This window comes from Cyprinus carpio, chromosome B4, assembly GCF_018340385.1.
Source record: "Cyprinus carpio isolate SPL01 chromosome B4, ASM1834038v1, whole genome shotgun sequence".
In the NCBI taxonomy this organism is placed as follows: domain Eukaryota; kingdom Metazoa; phylum Chordata; class Actinopteri; order Cypriniformes; family Cyprinidae; genus Cyprinus; species Cyprinus carpio.
This window is the reverse complement of record NC_056600.1, coordinates 2,511,771-2,523,455: the sequence shown is the minus strand read 5'-3', so window position 1 is coordinate 2,523,455 and position 11,685 is coordinate 2,511,771. Positions and strand designations below refer to the sequence as shown.

Sequence of the window (11,685 nt, the reverse complement as noted above, 5' to 3'; positions counted from 1 at the left end):
TAAGATAGGGCTATATTAAATTAGTTTTTATTTTTGCATTTTCTTTTTTTAAATTTTAGTAATTTGTTTTTGTCATGTTTTTATCATTTGAGGGTTTTTTTTATATAATTGTATCAATTTTTATTTCAGTTTTAGTTATTTTAGTACACCGGCTTAAACTAAATGAAGTTGATAAATCAACTAACGTTAACAAATAAAATACGTTTGCATTTTATAAAGAAGGACTGCAATAAGTAAGAACTTTATTGTCACTGTACATGTACAATGAAACGGGTGGAGCAACATCCAGGTGCCTCCTTGATACATACAAATAAGTGATGTACCATGTACATATTATACACCAAATACCCCAAATACTCTTTTAAGTTCAGCTTGTATTTCTGTGGCTCGGCGCAGGTGTGGCGTCATCAGGGCGCGTCCCAGTGACGACTGCTGCTCGAGGAGTCCTCGTGTGTTGTTTTATCTTCTTAAATCTGTACGAATACAGCATGAGCTCTCAAATAACTTGTGTCGGATGGGTGAAGCGCGGAGTCGCTAAAGAAACGCCGGATAAAGTGAGTCTGTCACGTGATTGTGTTTATACCATGTTTCTGTGGAATCGCGCACGTGTTTGGGCTTTAATTCGAATGAAATCATCGTTACAGGTGGAGCTGAGCAAAGAAGAGCTGCAGCGCATCATATCGGAGGCTAAAGAGGAGCTAGGGTGAGGTTTGAAGGGCTCACTACTGTTTTATAGCAGACACGAGTTAAAACGCGTCAGATTTTAAAGCTGGCTATCAGTAAAAACAATAAAATCGCCAGTTTTAACCATAGACTGTATAAAAACAGGTTTTAACCCAGTTGAGACCAGCCCATCTAGTGTCATCATGTCTGTAGGTTAATTTGATGAATTTTCTGTCTGATTTCTGCAGGAATCCTGGTGATGATGAGGAAGACGAGGAGGTTGATGAAGGTATGGGCAGTGAAGAGGCATCAGCTGTTCCGTCTGCTAGTCAAGAAGCAAAAGAGGAGAAAGACGATGAGCTTGCAGAGTACGGACTGGACAAATATGATGAAGAAGACATCGGTATGTCATTTCTAATTGATTGATCTGGCTTCAACTCATGACGTGTTTACATTTGTGTACGTTAACATAGTTTTTGAATTTGTTATATTTAAGTAATAGATTTATTGTCAATTGTTGTGTTTTTGGGGCGGTGGTGTTTTTTTAGGGTGACCAATAGAAAGCAACAGTGTCCGCCCACTATTTTTTTTTTTTTTAGCGTCGCTGGTTCTGTACGTATTTATTGAGGGAAACAACTACAATCACATGAAACATTTCTAATGACAGTGAATTAAAAAGAATGGAGAAATCTAAAGTTATACATTTTAAAGTTAATTGTGTATATATAGAAACAATATATTTTACGTTTATTGCGGCGCTTTATGTGAGTGGGCGGAGCTCAACACTTCTTTGGCTTGCTGCGACGCTTTGATTGGTGGAATTTTCTTTACGGCATTATGGGTAATGTAGTTTCTCATCATGGATTCCATTGTTAAGCATGGTTATTTAATAAATACTTAGAAATAATGTGAGCTTATGGCTTTAAGAATGTATTTTTTGTTGATTGATTTTTTTTTAGCAGTATATCTGTGTTTAACAGTTTTGAAGTTATTGTTAAAAATCAATTCAACAAGGGAGAAAATAAAAGGCATTTTTATTCCAGAACCTGATTATTGCTCTCTGTAGCAGACATAGGGAATGTAAGAAACCTGACTGATATTTGATGATGAAGATGGTGCAGATACTCACTTTTTGTTTTTTCTTCTCATCTGCAGCTACGTCAAATCTTGGAGACAGTCTGGCAGGACTGACAGTGTTTGGCACCAATGAAGAGGATCCATACATCACCATCAAAGACACGGTGAGACGCACTAAACTTGAAAAATATAATGTTTTCTAGTTTATCTGATGGCTCTGTGTCCGTCTGACCTGCGGTGTGTTCTGTAGGATCAGTACGAGCGGGAGGATTTTCAGATTAAACCCACCGATAACCTGATTCTAGCCGGACGAGCCGAGAAAGACTGCTGTAACCTGGAGGTTTACGGTAAGCAGTGTTAATGAGAGACTCTATAACCCTGCTGTGGACTGAAGAGCTCGTCTGATGTTGATGTTGATTGATTGTGTGTGTGCTGTCAGTGTTTAACTCCCAGGAAGACTCTCTGTATGTGCATCATGACATCCTGCTGCCCGCGTATCCGCTCTGTGTGGAGTGGCTGAACTTTGACCCAAGTCCAGAGGAAGGACAAGGTGAGCATTTGAATTTCAGTCATCAGATATTTATGTAGTAGGAAAATTTGCTTAAGCGTTTAAAGGATACAGAAAGGAAGCATAGAAACTGCTGTGTCATAATCAATAATCTTAATCAACACACATTGATTTCTGTGATATTCTGCCGATATCTTTGAGAGCAGGGGGCTGATATTAGGGAAGATATATGAAATCACAGTACTTTAAAGACAGTAAAAAATGAAAAAAACACATGCATAATTGCTGAAATTGGATAAAAGCGTCTGCTAAATGATTAAATGTAATGTAAATGTAATTATTTGTAATTGATAAAAAATAAATCTGTAAAACAGGAAGATTTATACTTTAGATGTCAACTTTTTAATTCTGTAATCCTATTATAGTATTCTATTATAGTATTTTTCACAAATAAAGAAATATAAAGGAATTAAATACCAGTGCACTCAGTAATCTCCTAAATTTGTGTGTGATGGGAAAGTTTTAAAAATTAAATCTTTATTAGATATTCAATACCTTATGTGATATAACAGTAGATAATAAAAAAAGTATTATAGCATTTACCAGTCTGTTTTTAATAAAAGAAAAGCAAATGCTATAATACTTTTTCTTTTTTCTTTTTTTTTTGTATATGTTTACTTTCTTTGTTTAAAAGTTATGTGTAATAATTTATGGGTCAGAACTGTTCTACAGAGACAGTAAATTAATGAAGACAGAGAATAGCAGCTCTGTGCACTCAGGTGCTGACAAAATAAAAGTCCTGCTTCTGACTTATCCGCCAATGCTGAAAAATGAAATACATATTAACCTTGGCAATATATCAGTTGACTACGGCATTTTGTTTTTGTTTGTTCTATTTTTTTTTTTTATACAATTTTAGATATTTTATTTGGAATTATCTAAATCCTCTTTTTTTTAATTATTTTTAATTTGTTCTTATGATTTCATATTGTCATTTATGTCACTTGAGTTAAACTAAAACCGCAAAAAAGACTGTTGCTTTAAATAAAATAAACTTTAAGATAAAAGTTTAAGATAAAAAAGGCAGCATTTCTGACTTTGATGCAGGGTTTGGTGTGTTGTGCTGCAGGGAATTACGCGGCTGTAGGGAACATGACGCCTGTGATAGACGTCTGGGATCTGGATGTAGTGGACTGTTTGGAGCCGGCCTTCTCACTCGGCAGCAAGAAGAAGAAGAAGAAGAAGGCCAAGAAGGTGCTTGTACTCAAAGTCGCTTCAGTGGTTCAAAACCTCAATCTTGGTGTTTTGTGGTGCTGAGTTTAGCGTTCTGAATGAGGCTCATGATGTTGGTTCAGAAGTGTTTGTGTTTGTGTTTTGAAGGCGGCTGAACCCGTCGACGGACACACGGATGCTGTGCTGGATCTGTCCTGGAACAGACTGGTCAGGTGAGACCTGAGCGTTTCTGAAGAGCAGATGTTTTTCTTCGTGCCGTCGTCGGAGTCTGATGACTGTTTCTGCTGCAGGAATGTTCTAGCGAGCGCGTCCGCGGATGAGTCGGTGATCCTGTGGGATATGGAGAAGGGAAAACCTGCGGCGACCCTCACAAAACACACAGATAAGGTACAGACTGAAAGAAGGCTCTTCTGCTCACCAAGGGCTGTGTTTATATTATCAAAAACACTGAACAATTGTGAAATATTTTTAAAATTTCAAACAGCTGTTTTCTATGAGAATATATAGTAAAATGTAATTTATTTCTATGATGCAAAGCTGAATTTTCAGTATCATTACTCCAGTCTTCAGAGTCACATGATCTTCAGAAATCATTCTAATATACTGATTTGCTGCTCGAGAAACATTTCTGATTATTATCAATGTTGAAACACTTCATATATTTTTGGAAACTTTGATAAATCTTTTAAAGTTTTTAATTTTTGGTCTGATTTACTATCGCAGGTTCAGACGCTGAATTTCCACCCGTTTGAGGCTCAAACTCTCATCAGCGGTTCATATGACAAGTAGGTCTTGATGTAGAAAATGAGCTGACCAATCAGAGCGCAGCACGACTGAGTCTGACCAATCAGAGTGTTGTGTGTCGCAGGTCTGTGATCCTGTACGACTGCCGCAGTCCAGACGATAGCCACCGGATCTGGCGCTTCAGCGGGCAGGTGGAGCGCGTCGTTTGGGATCACTTCTCTCCGTGTCACTTCCTGGTGAGCGGCCGAGCCGTTTGGTGGATTTACTCTGACCTCTGACCTGTGATGTGAAGAATCTGTGATGTGTGTTGCAGGCGAGTACAGAGGACGGCTTCGTTTATTGTCTGGACGCTCGTTCAGATAAACCTGTGTTCACGCTCCGAGCTCACGATGGAGAAGTTTCAGGTCAGTCGCACTCGCATTTACATATTCATTATTACAAATAAAATAAAAAAACTGAAAAAAATTAAAGCTTATTTTATTTCATTTAGTTGCCAAGGCAACATTTCTTATTTTTATTTAGTTTATTTCACTTGAAGTACTAAATAATTCAAAACTATATAAAATAAAATTAAAAACCATCTAGACAAATTTCCAAAAATAAATACATTTATATAAAAATAACAAAAATTGCTAAACAAAATTGCTAAAATTTGACTTAAAATGAAAAACTTCATAAAACTCTAATAAAACAATTCATAATAAAATAAAAATACTACAATAGTATATCAGTGATACTAAAATAATGCCATCTTTGTTAACTAAAATGAATACCATAAAAAAGTTACTTGAAATAAAATACATTTTAACAAAAATAAAATAAAAAAACTTTTAATTCAGCTAGTTTCCAAGGCAGCATTTCTCAATTTCTATTAGTTAAAATTTTAAATAAATAAATAAAACTGAAATAAAAATAATAATAATAAAGTTAAAACCTTGTAGACATATATAAAACAATTATAAAACAAATGGGGGAAAAACACAGCAAAATTAATCAAACATTAAGTAAAATTGAAATGAAAACAGGAAATATAAAAACTATTTCCAAATAGTGATTACACACTATAAAAGTATATCAATTACATACTAAAATAACTCATAAAATAGTCTCAGATCAGGGTTATTATAGTTAATAAAACATCAATAAAATATTTTCATTACTTTAAAGAAAAACAAAACATATAAAAATGCTTATTTTATTTTAATTATCTGTCAATTATAATATATATAGGTTACACTTTATTTTAAGAGTACAGTGTAATTCTACATTCATTATATTTTGGTGTAATTCTACATTTTAGTACTGAGTAATATTAATTAACTACGTGTGCTTCCTATATGGTTAGGATTAGTGTGACTTGTATGTAATTATAAATTATTGTTATTATAACAGTAAGAACGTGTAATAAGGACACCTTAAAATAAAGTGTTACCTAATAATATATCTGATAGTAAAATAACAAAACTATTACTAAAAATTAAAAATATTTCATCTTATTTTATTTCATTTCAAATTATCATTTGATTTTAGTTAGGGCTGTCAAATGATTAATCACGATTAATCACATCCAAAATAAAAGTTTTGTTTACATAATATATGTATGTGTACAGGGTATATTTATTATGTATATATAAATACACACACATAAATTATGTATTTAGAAAATATTTACATGTATATACATTTATATATTTATATTCTTATATTTTATATTATATATAAATATATTTAATATATAAACATAACATATTCTTCTTAAATATATACATGCATGTGTGTGTATTTATATATACATGATAAATATACACAGTATACACACATATATTATGTAAACAAAACTTTTATTTTGGATGTGATTAATCGTGATTAATCATTTGACAGCCCTAATTTTAGTTGATGTGCTAAAATAACTAAAACTAAAATAAAAATTAAAACTAATACACATGACAAAAACACAAAAAACGAACAAAACTTAAAATGAAAACAACGTATTAATTATTCTGTAATAATATTAATCTTAAATATGAATAAAACTCTTAATAGTGTATCAATAATAATAAAATAACACTCTCTGCTGCTGCTGATGATGATGATAACCGTGGTGATGTTTCCTCAGGGATGGATCTGAGCAGTCAGATCCGCGGCTGTCTGGTCACGTCTTCAGCAGACAAACACGTGAAGATCTGGGACATCATGGGAGACAAGCCCACCCTGATCCACTCCAGAGACATGAAGATGGTGCGTATCTGACACACGAGCGTCTGGCGCGTGGAAGCTGCTGTATAACACACCTCTGTCTCTCTGTCAGGGCGTTTTGTTCTGCGGCTCCTGTTGTCCGGATCTGCCGTTCATCTGTGCGTTTGGGGGACAGAAGGACGGGCTGCGCGTCTGGGACATCAGCGACGTCGCTGCAGGTGTGAATCTCAGGCGTCTCGTGAGGATCTGTGTGTGTGTGTGTGTGTTTGTGCTCACTGTAATCTGTTGTATCTCCAGTTGCGGAGGCTTTCGGCAGCCGGGAACGTTTGGTGGCGAATACAGTACCTGGAGCGTCCGGCAGTGTCATGGACGTCTCATAACCACCTGAGAATAATGTGAGACTGAATCATCGACCCACAGAAGACTGAGAATCATGGATCAGTGCTTCACAATGAAAAACATGAACAGCATTTGCCAATATATACAGAACAGATTCATCTTCTGATGTATATGTGTTAAAACAAATGTTTTAAATCACTTTCCTTTGAGGGAATCTCAGTGACGATTGAAATTTATCTCCATATTTCTTTTTTTTTTAGGAAGTGTATAAATAATTATGATGAATAATTTACAATATAAAACTATGGAATCCAAGGCATTTGTCTTACTCTGTATTTCAAAATTATTTCTGTCAACATTTAACGATTCCGAACTAATCAGTTATGAAAAACAAACGCTTTAATGATTTCATAAATGATTGTTGAATAAAACGATCTCTGTGGCGGTGTTTCGCTGCTCTCCAGTGGCGCGTTGCGGTACTGCTGGTGTTAAGTTTATTTTTTGCAATATTATCTTTCATAAATGTTAGCAAAAAATAATTGGCTACATGATCTTATTTTATCCTAATAAATACATTTTATTTTATCCATGATTTTATTTTATCCTTTTGAATAAAACTATATTTAAGGCGGGGGTTTCGCTGCCCTCCACTGGCGTATTGCGGTACTGCTGGTGTTGATGAGTTGTTTTTTTTGTTTGTTTTTTTGCCCCTTTAAAATATTATCTTTCATGAACGTTTGAGAAAATTACTTGGCTTCATTATCTTATTTTATCCTAATGATTCAATTTTATTTTATCCATGATTTTATTTGATCCTCTTGAGTAAAGCGATATCTATGGCGGTGTTTCGCTGCCCTCCAGTGGCGCATTGCAGTACTGCTAATGTGGATGTTTTTTTTTTTTTTTTTTTTTTGCTTCTTTAAAATTAAAATATCTTTCATAAATGTTAGTAAAAAATAATTGGCTTCATGATTTTATTTTATCCTAATGATTCAATTGTATTTTATCCATGATTTTATTTGATCCTCATGAGTAAAGTGTTATCTATGGCGGTGTTTCGCTGCCCTCCAGTGGCGCATTGCAGTACTGCTAATGTGGATGTTTTTTTTGTTTTTTTTTGCTCCTTTAAAATATTATCTTTCATAAATGTTAGTAAAAACTAATTGACTTCATGATTTTATTTTATCCTAATGATTAAATTGTATTTTATCCATGATTTTATTTGATCCTTTTGAATAAAACTATATCTATGGCGGGGTTTCGCTGCCCTCCAGCGGCGAAGCGCGGTACTGCTGGTGTTGATAAGTTTATTTTTTGCCCTTTTAAAATATTATCTTTCATAAATGTTAGTTAAAATCAATTGGATTCATTATTTTACTTCATCCTTATGAATACATTTTATATTATCTATGATTTTATTTTAACAATGAATAAAGCGATCTCTATGGCGATGTTTCGCTGCCCTCCAGCGGCGAAGCGCGGTATTGCTGGTGTTGATAAGTTTATTTTTTGCCCTTTTAAAATATTATCTTTCATAAATGTTAGTTAAAACCAATTGGATTCATTATTTTACTTCATCCTTATAAATACTTTTTATATTATCCATGATTTTATTTTAACAATGAATAAAGCGATCTCTATGGCGGTGTTTCGCTGCCCTCCAGCGGCGAAGCGCGGTACTGCTGGTGTTGATAAGTTTATTTTTTGCTCCTTTAAAATACTTTCTTTCATAAATGTTAGTGAAAACTAATTGGCTTTGTGATTTATTTTATCCTAATGCTCTGTGATAATCCATGTAATATAGTAATGTTGGGAAATTGGAACCGCAACTGGATATTTCTGCCGCAAGAGGGCGCGCCATGCATTGCAAAGTTAATACATTATACTAAATAGATTAATAATAACAATGAATACCACATATCTTAAAGAAAAATATTTAAATTTCATTAAGTCACATTGGAGTTTAATTTTATTAAAAATATATATAAAATTCTAAAGGTGGTTTGTAACGCCTGTTACGCTTCCTCTAGTGGTCTGCGAGGTACTACAAGATGCCAATTTGTTTTATCTGTAAATAATTAATATTATTTATTTATCGATTTATTTGATTTATTTTGCCGATTTCCTATGTTTTTTTATCGATTAAATAAAGCAATGGGACCTGAACAACAACCGGCGCGAATTGTTTCCTACCCGGAGGGATATTTATGTAGCGCACTGTCTGTAATAGTTCCGCTAGAGGGCGCTCTAAAGTTCAAAAACCGAATTCCTCGTTGAACTTCATTACCAAATCTGGGCATATTTTGAGTCGAATTTCAAAACAGTTCGGATTATAACAACAGAACTAAACAAAACACACAAGATTAATTTAATAATATAGTCCGAAAACGTTGCAAAACGTGTCTTTGTTGAGATGTTCCTCTAACTTCCGTTTCCCTTCCACTGTTTCAGTTCTATTAGCGGAAAGCATGGCGTCGGGTCACATCAGCAGACTGGCTAACCTGTTTAACACCAGCAGAAATATTAGACAATTCAGAGGTGAGCTCTCATAAGGAAAAACACTCATATGTTGGTTATAAATAAGATGAATTTGTATGCATATCTACTGTAAATGCGTTCCACACACAGCCAGAGTGTAGCACCGTGCTGTACTGTATAACCTACAACATTTCTGACCTTATGAATGAGTGATTGTGTGCTGGTTTGGCTTGTATGTGTTTACTTTCAACTCAGAGATTATAAAAAAGCGACAAAAAAAGTGCTGTTTTTCGATTTCAGGTCAGACTTTTCTGTCATCTCACAACAAATCTACTGTCAGAGGTTCATCCATTAACGACAACAGGTCAGTGTTTCCAATGCATACATAATGTGTTCATAAATGCACACTTAATTGTTCAGTTACTGTGATCCATCTGCAGTTACTGCATGTCAGACTTCACCCATATCAGATAAAGCGTCGTTGTGTTGCTTGTTTCTCTAAAATGCATGGCTTCTGTTTCAGTGATGTGGAAATCGCAGTGACATCTGATGGAAACACAATAGTGTGTTATCATCCGACAGAAGACGTACCCTATGAGCTCACACAGGTGCATATGATGGTTTGTGAAAGTGCAGAATGGACATATTTGTGGAGATGTTGTGCATAAATGTGTGTGTGTTTTGTTTGTTGTAGCCGATCGTCAGGCCGGACGCGGTCAGTGATCACGCAGAGACGCACGAGCAGGTGCTCAAAGCCAGACTCGGGAAAGAGGTTTTAAATAACAAACAGGCCCCGACCATAGAGGAGCTCAGTAAGATGTTTTACACCACCAAACACCGCTGGTACCCCGTCGGACAGTGAGTTTGTGTTCTCTTTTGGACAAAAACAACTTATTCTGCCTCGGTTCAGTTGAATGAGTTGGTCTGTGTTTCTGTTTTCACTACAGGTATCACACCAGACGCAGAAAGCCAAATCCACCCAAAGACCGATAGTCCTGGATGGTGTATCTGTCTTCTCTAATGTTCTCTGTACATGTATTTCTGCACAGTAAATAAACCCTTCCTTCAACTATTGGTTTAATGTATTGTGCACTAGAATTTATTTTTTTTCAGCTATTGGTTTAATGTATTGTGCATTCATTTATTTGATCAAAAATGCAGAAAAAAATTGCAATCTTGCAAAATGTTCTTAGAATATAAAATAATGGTTTCTATTTAAATGTCCTTTAAAATATAATTTATATCTGTGATGCAAAGCTGAACTTCCAGCATCATGACTCCAGTATAAAGTGTCACATGATCCTTCAGAAATCATTCTAATATGCTGATTTATTAATTTATCAATGTTGGCAACAGCCAAATATTTTTTTGGAAGTTGTGATTCTTTTTTTTCAGGATTCTTTGATGAATAAAAAGTTAAAAAGAAGAGCATTTATTTAAAATAGAAATCTTTTCTAACAATATACACTACTGTTCAAATGTTTGGGGTCGGTAAATTTCTATTTTCTTTTTTTGAAAGAAATTAAACCTTTCCGCAAGGATGTGTTAAATTGTTAAGAAGTGATAGCAAAGATTTATATTGTTAGAAAAGATTCATATTTTGAATAAATGCTGTTCCTTTTAACTTTTTATTTATCAAAGAATCCTGAAAAAAAAATTTTGGCAGCACAACGGTTGATAATTCTAATAATAAATCATCATATTAGAATGATTTCTGAAGATCATGTGACACTTTATACTGGAGTCATGATGCTGGAAATTCAGCTTGCATCACAGAAATAAATTATATTTTAAAGGATATTTAAATAGAAACCATTTTTTTATATTATAATAACATTTTGCAAGATAACAGTTTTTTTCTGTATTTTGGATCAAATAAATGCAGCCTTGATGAGCAGAAGAGACTTCTTTAAAAACATTACATCTTACTGATCCCAAACTTTTGAACGGTAGTGTATATTTGAAATAAAATATAAAAAAGTCGAAAAATAAAAAAATAAATAGTTGCCAAAGCAACATTTATCATTTTCATTTAGTTTAACTTATATGATAATAAATATTATACATATAATACAATATATACAATATAATAATTAAATGATAAAAAACAAAACAAATAACATATGATGAAACACAACAAATATCAAATTAAAATTTGTGTGTATATATATATATATATATATATATATATATATATATATATATATATATACTAATTCAAAATAATGTTAATGTTAACCATATCAATTGAATAACATGAATGATATCTTTTTCTTTTCTCAGCGTAGTATAACACATTCTAAAATTTTAGCAAAGTCATTAAATTGGTTAAAACTTGTATTTAATAGAGGTTGTGTGGGTAAAGCAAGTTTATATAGCATATTTCATACACAATTAAAAGTGCTATACATAAAGAGGTTTAAAATAATCAACAGATGCATAACAAC

At 33.6% G+C, this 11,685-nt stretch overlaps 2 protein-coding genes across 2 annotated transcripts; both read left to right on the top strand.

Annotated features, from left to right (window-relative positions):
* The first annotated feature begins 381 nt into the window (after positions 1-381).
* LOC109108773 (periodic tryptophan protein 1 homolog) lies at positions 382-7,345 on the top strand. Its single transcript, XM_019121913.2, has 15 exons — positions 382-554; positions 645-703; positions 912-1,066; positions 1,819-1,904; positions 1,991-2,087; positions 2,180-2,290; positions 3,378-3,502; positions 3,629-3,693; positions 3,772-3,868; positions 4,205-4,266; positions 4,350-4,461; positions 4,539-4,629; positions 6,342-6,463; positions 6,534-6,639; positions 6,719-7,345. The coding sequence occupies exons 1-15, from the start codon at positions 489-491 to the stop codon at positions 6,799-6,801; spliced, it is 1,437 nt and encodes a 478-aa protein (XP_018977458.1). The 5' UTR covers positions 382-488; the 3' UTR covers positions 6,802-7,345.
* A 1,668-nt stretch (positions 7,346-9,013) lies between these two features.
* Positions 9,014-10,319, top strand: mrpl42 (mitochondrial ribosomal protein L42). Its single transcript, XM_019096534.2, has 5 exons — positions 9,014-9,298; positions 9,539-9,602; positions 9,762-9,846; positions 9,933-10,096; positions 10,186-10,319. The coding sequence occupies exons 1-5, from the start codon at positions 9,229-9,231 to the stop codon at positions 10,229-10,231; spliced, it is 429 nt and encodes a 142-aa protein (XP_018952079.1). The 5' UTR covers positions 9,014-9,228; the 3' UTR covers positions 10,232-10,319.
* The last annotated feature ends 1,366 nt before the right edge of the window (positions 10,320-11,685 follow it).

Coding starts and splice junctions, on each gene's coding strand:
- LOC109108773 (XM_019121913.2), top strand. CDS start 489: ATGAGCTCTCAAATAACTTGTGTCGGATGGGTGAAGCGCGGAGTCGCT. Junction 2,088..2,179: donor CTGTAACCTGGAGGTTTACG/GTAAGCAGTGTT, acceptor GTGTGCTGTCAG/TGTTTAACTCCCAGGAAGAC. Junction 3,694..3,771: donor TCCTGGAACAGACTGGTCAG/GTGAGACCTGAG, acceptor TTTCTGCTGCAG/GAATGTTCTAGCGAGCGCGT.
- mrpl42 (XM_019096534.2), top strand. CDS start 9,229: ATGGCGTCGGGTCACATCAGCAGACTGGCTAACCTGTTTAACACCAGC. Junction 9,603..9,761: donor TCATCCATTAACGACAACAG/GTCAGTGTTTCC, acceptor CTTCTGTTTCAG/TGATGTGGAAATCGCAGTGA. Junction 10,097..10,185: donor CGCTGGTACCCCGTCGGACA/GTGAGTTTGTGT, acceptor TTTTCACTACAG/GTATCACACCAGACGCAGAA.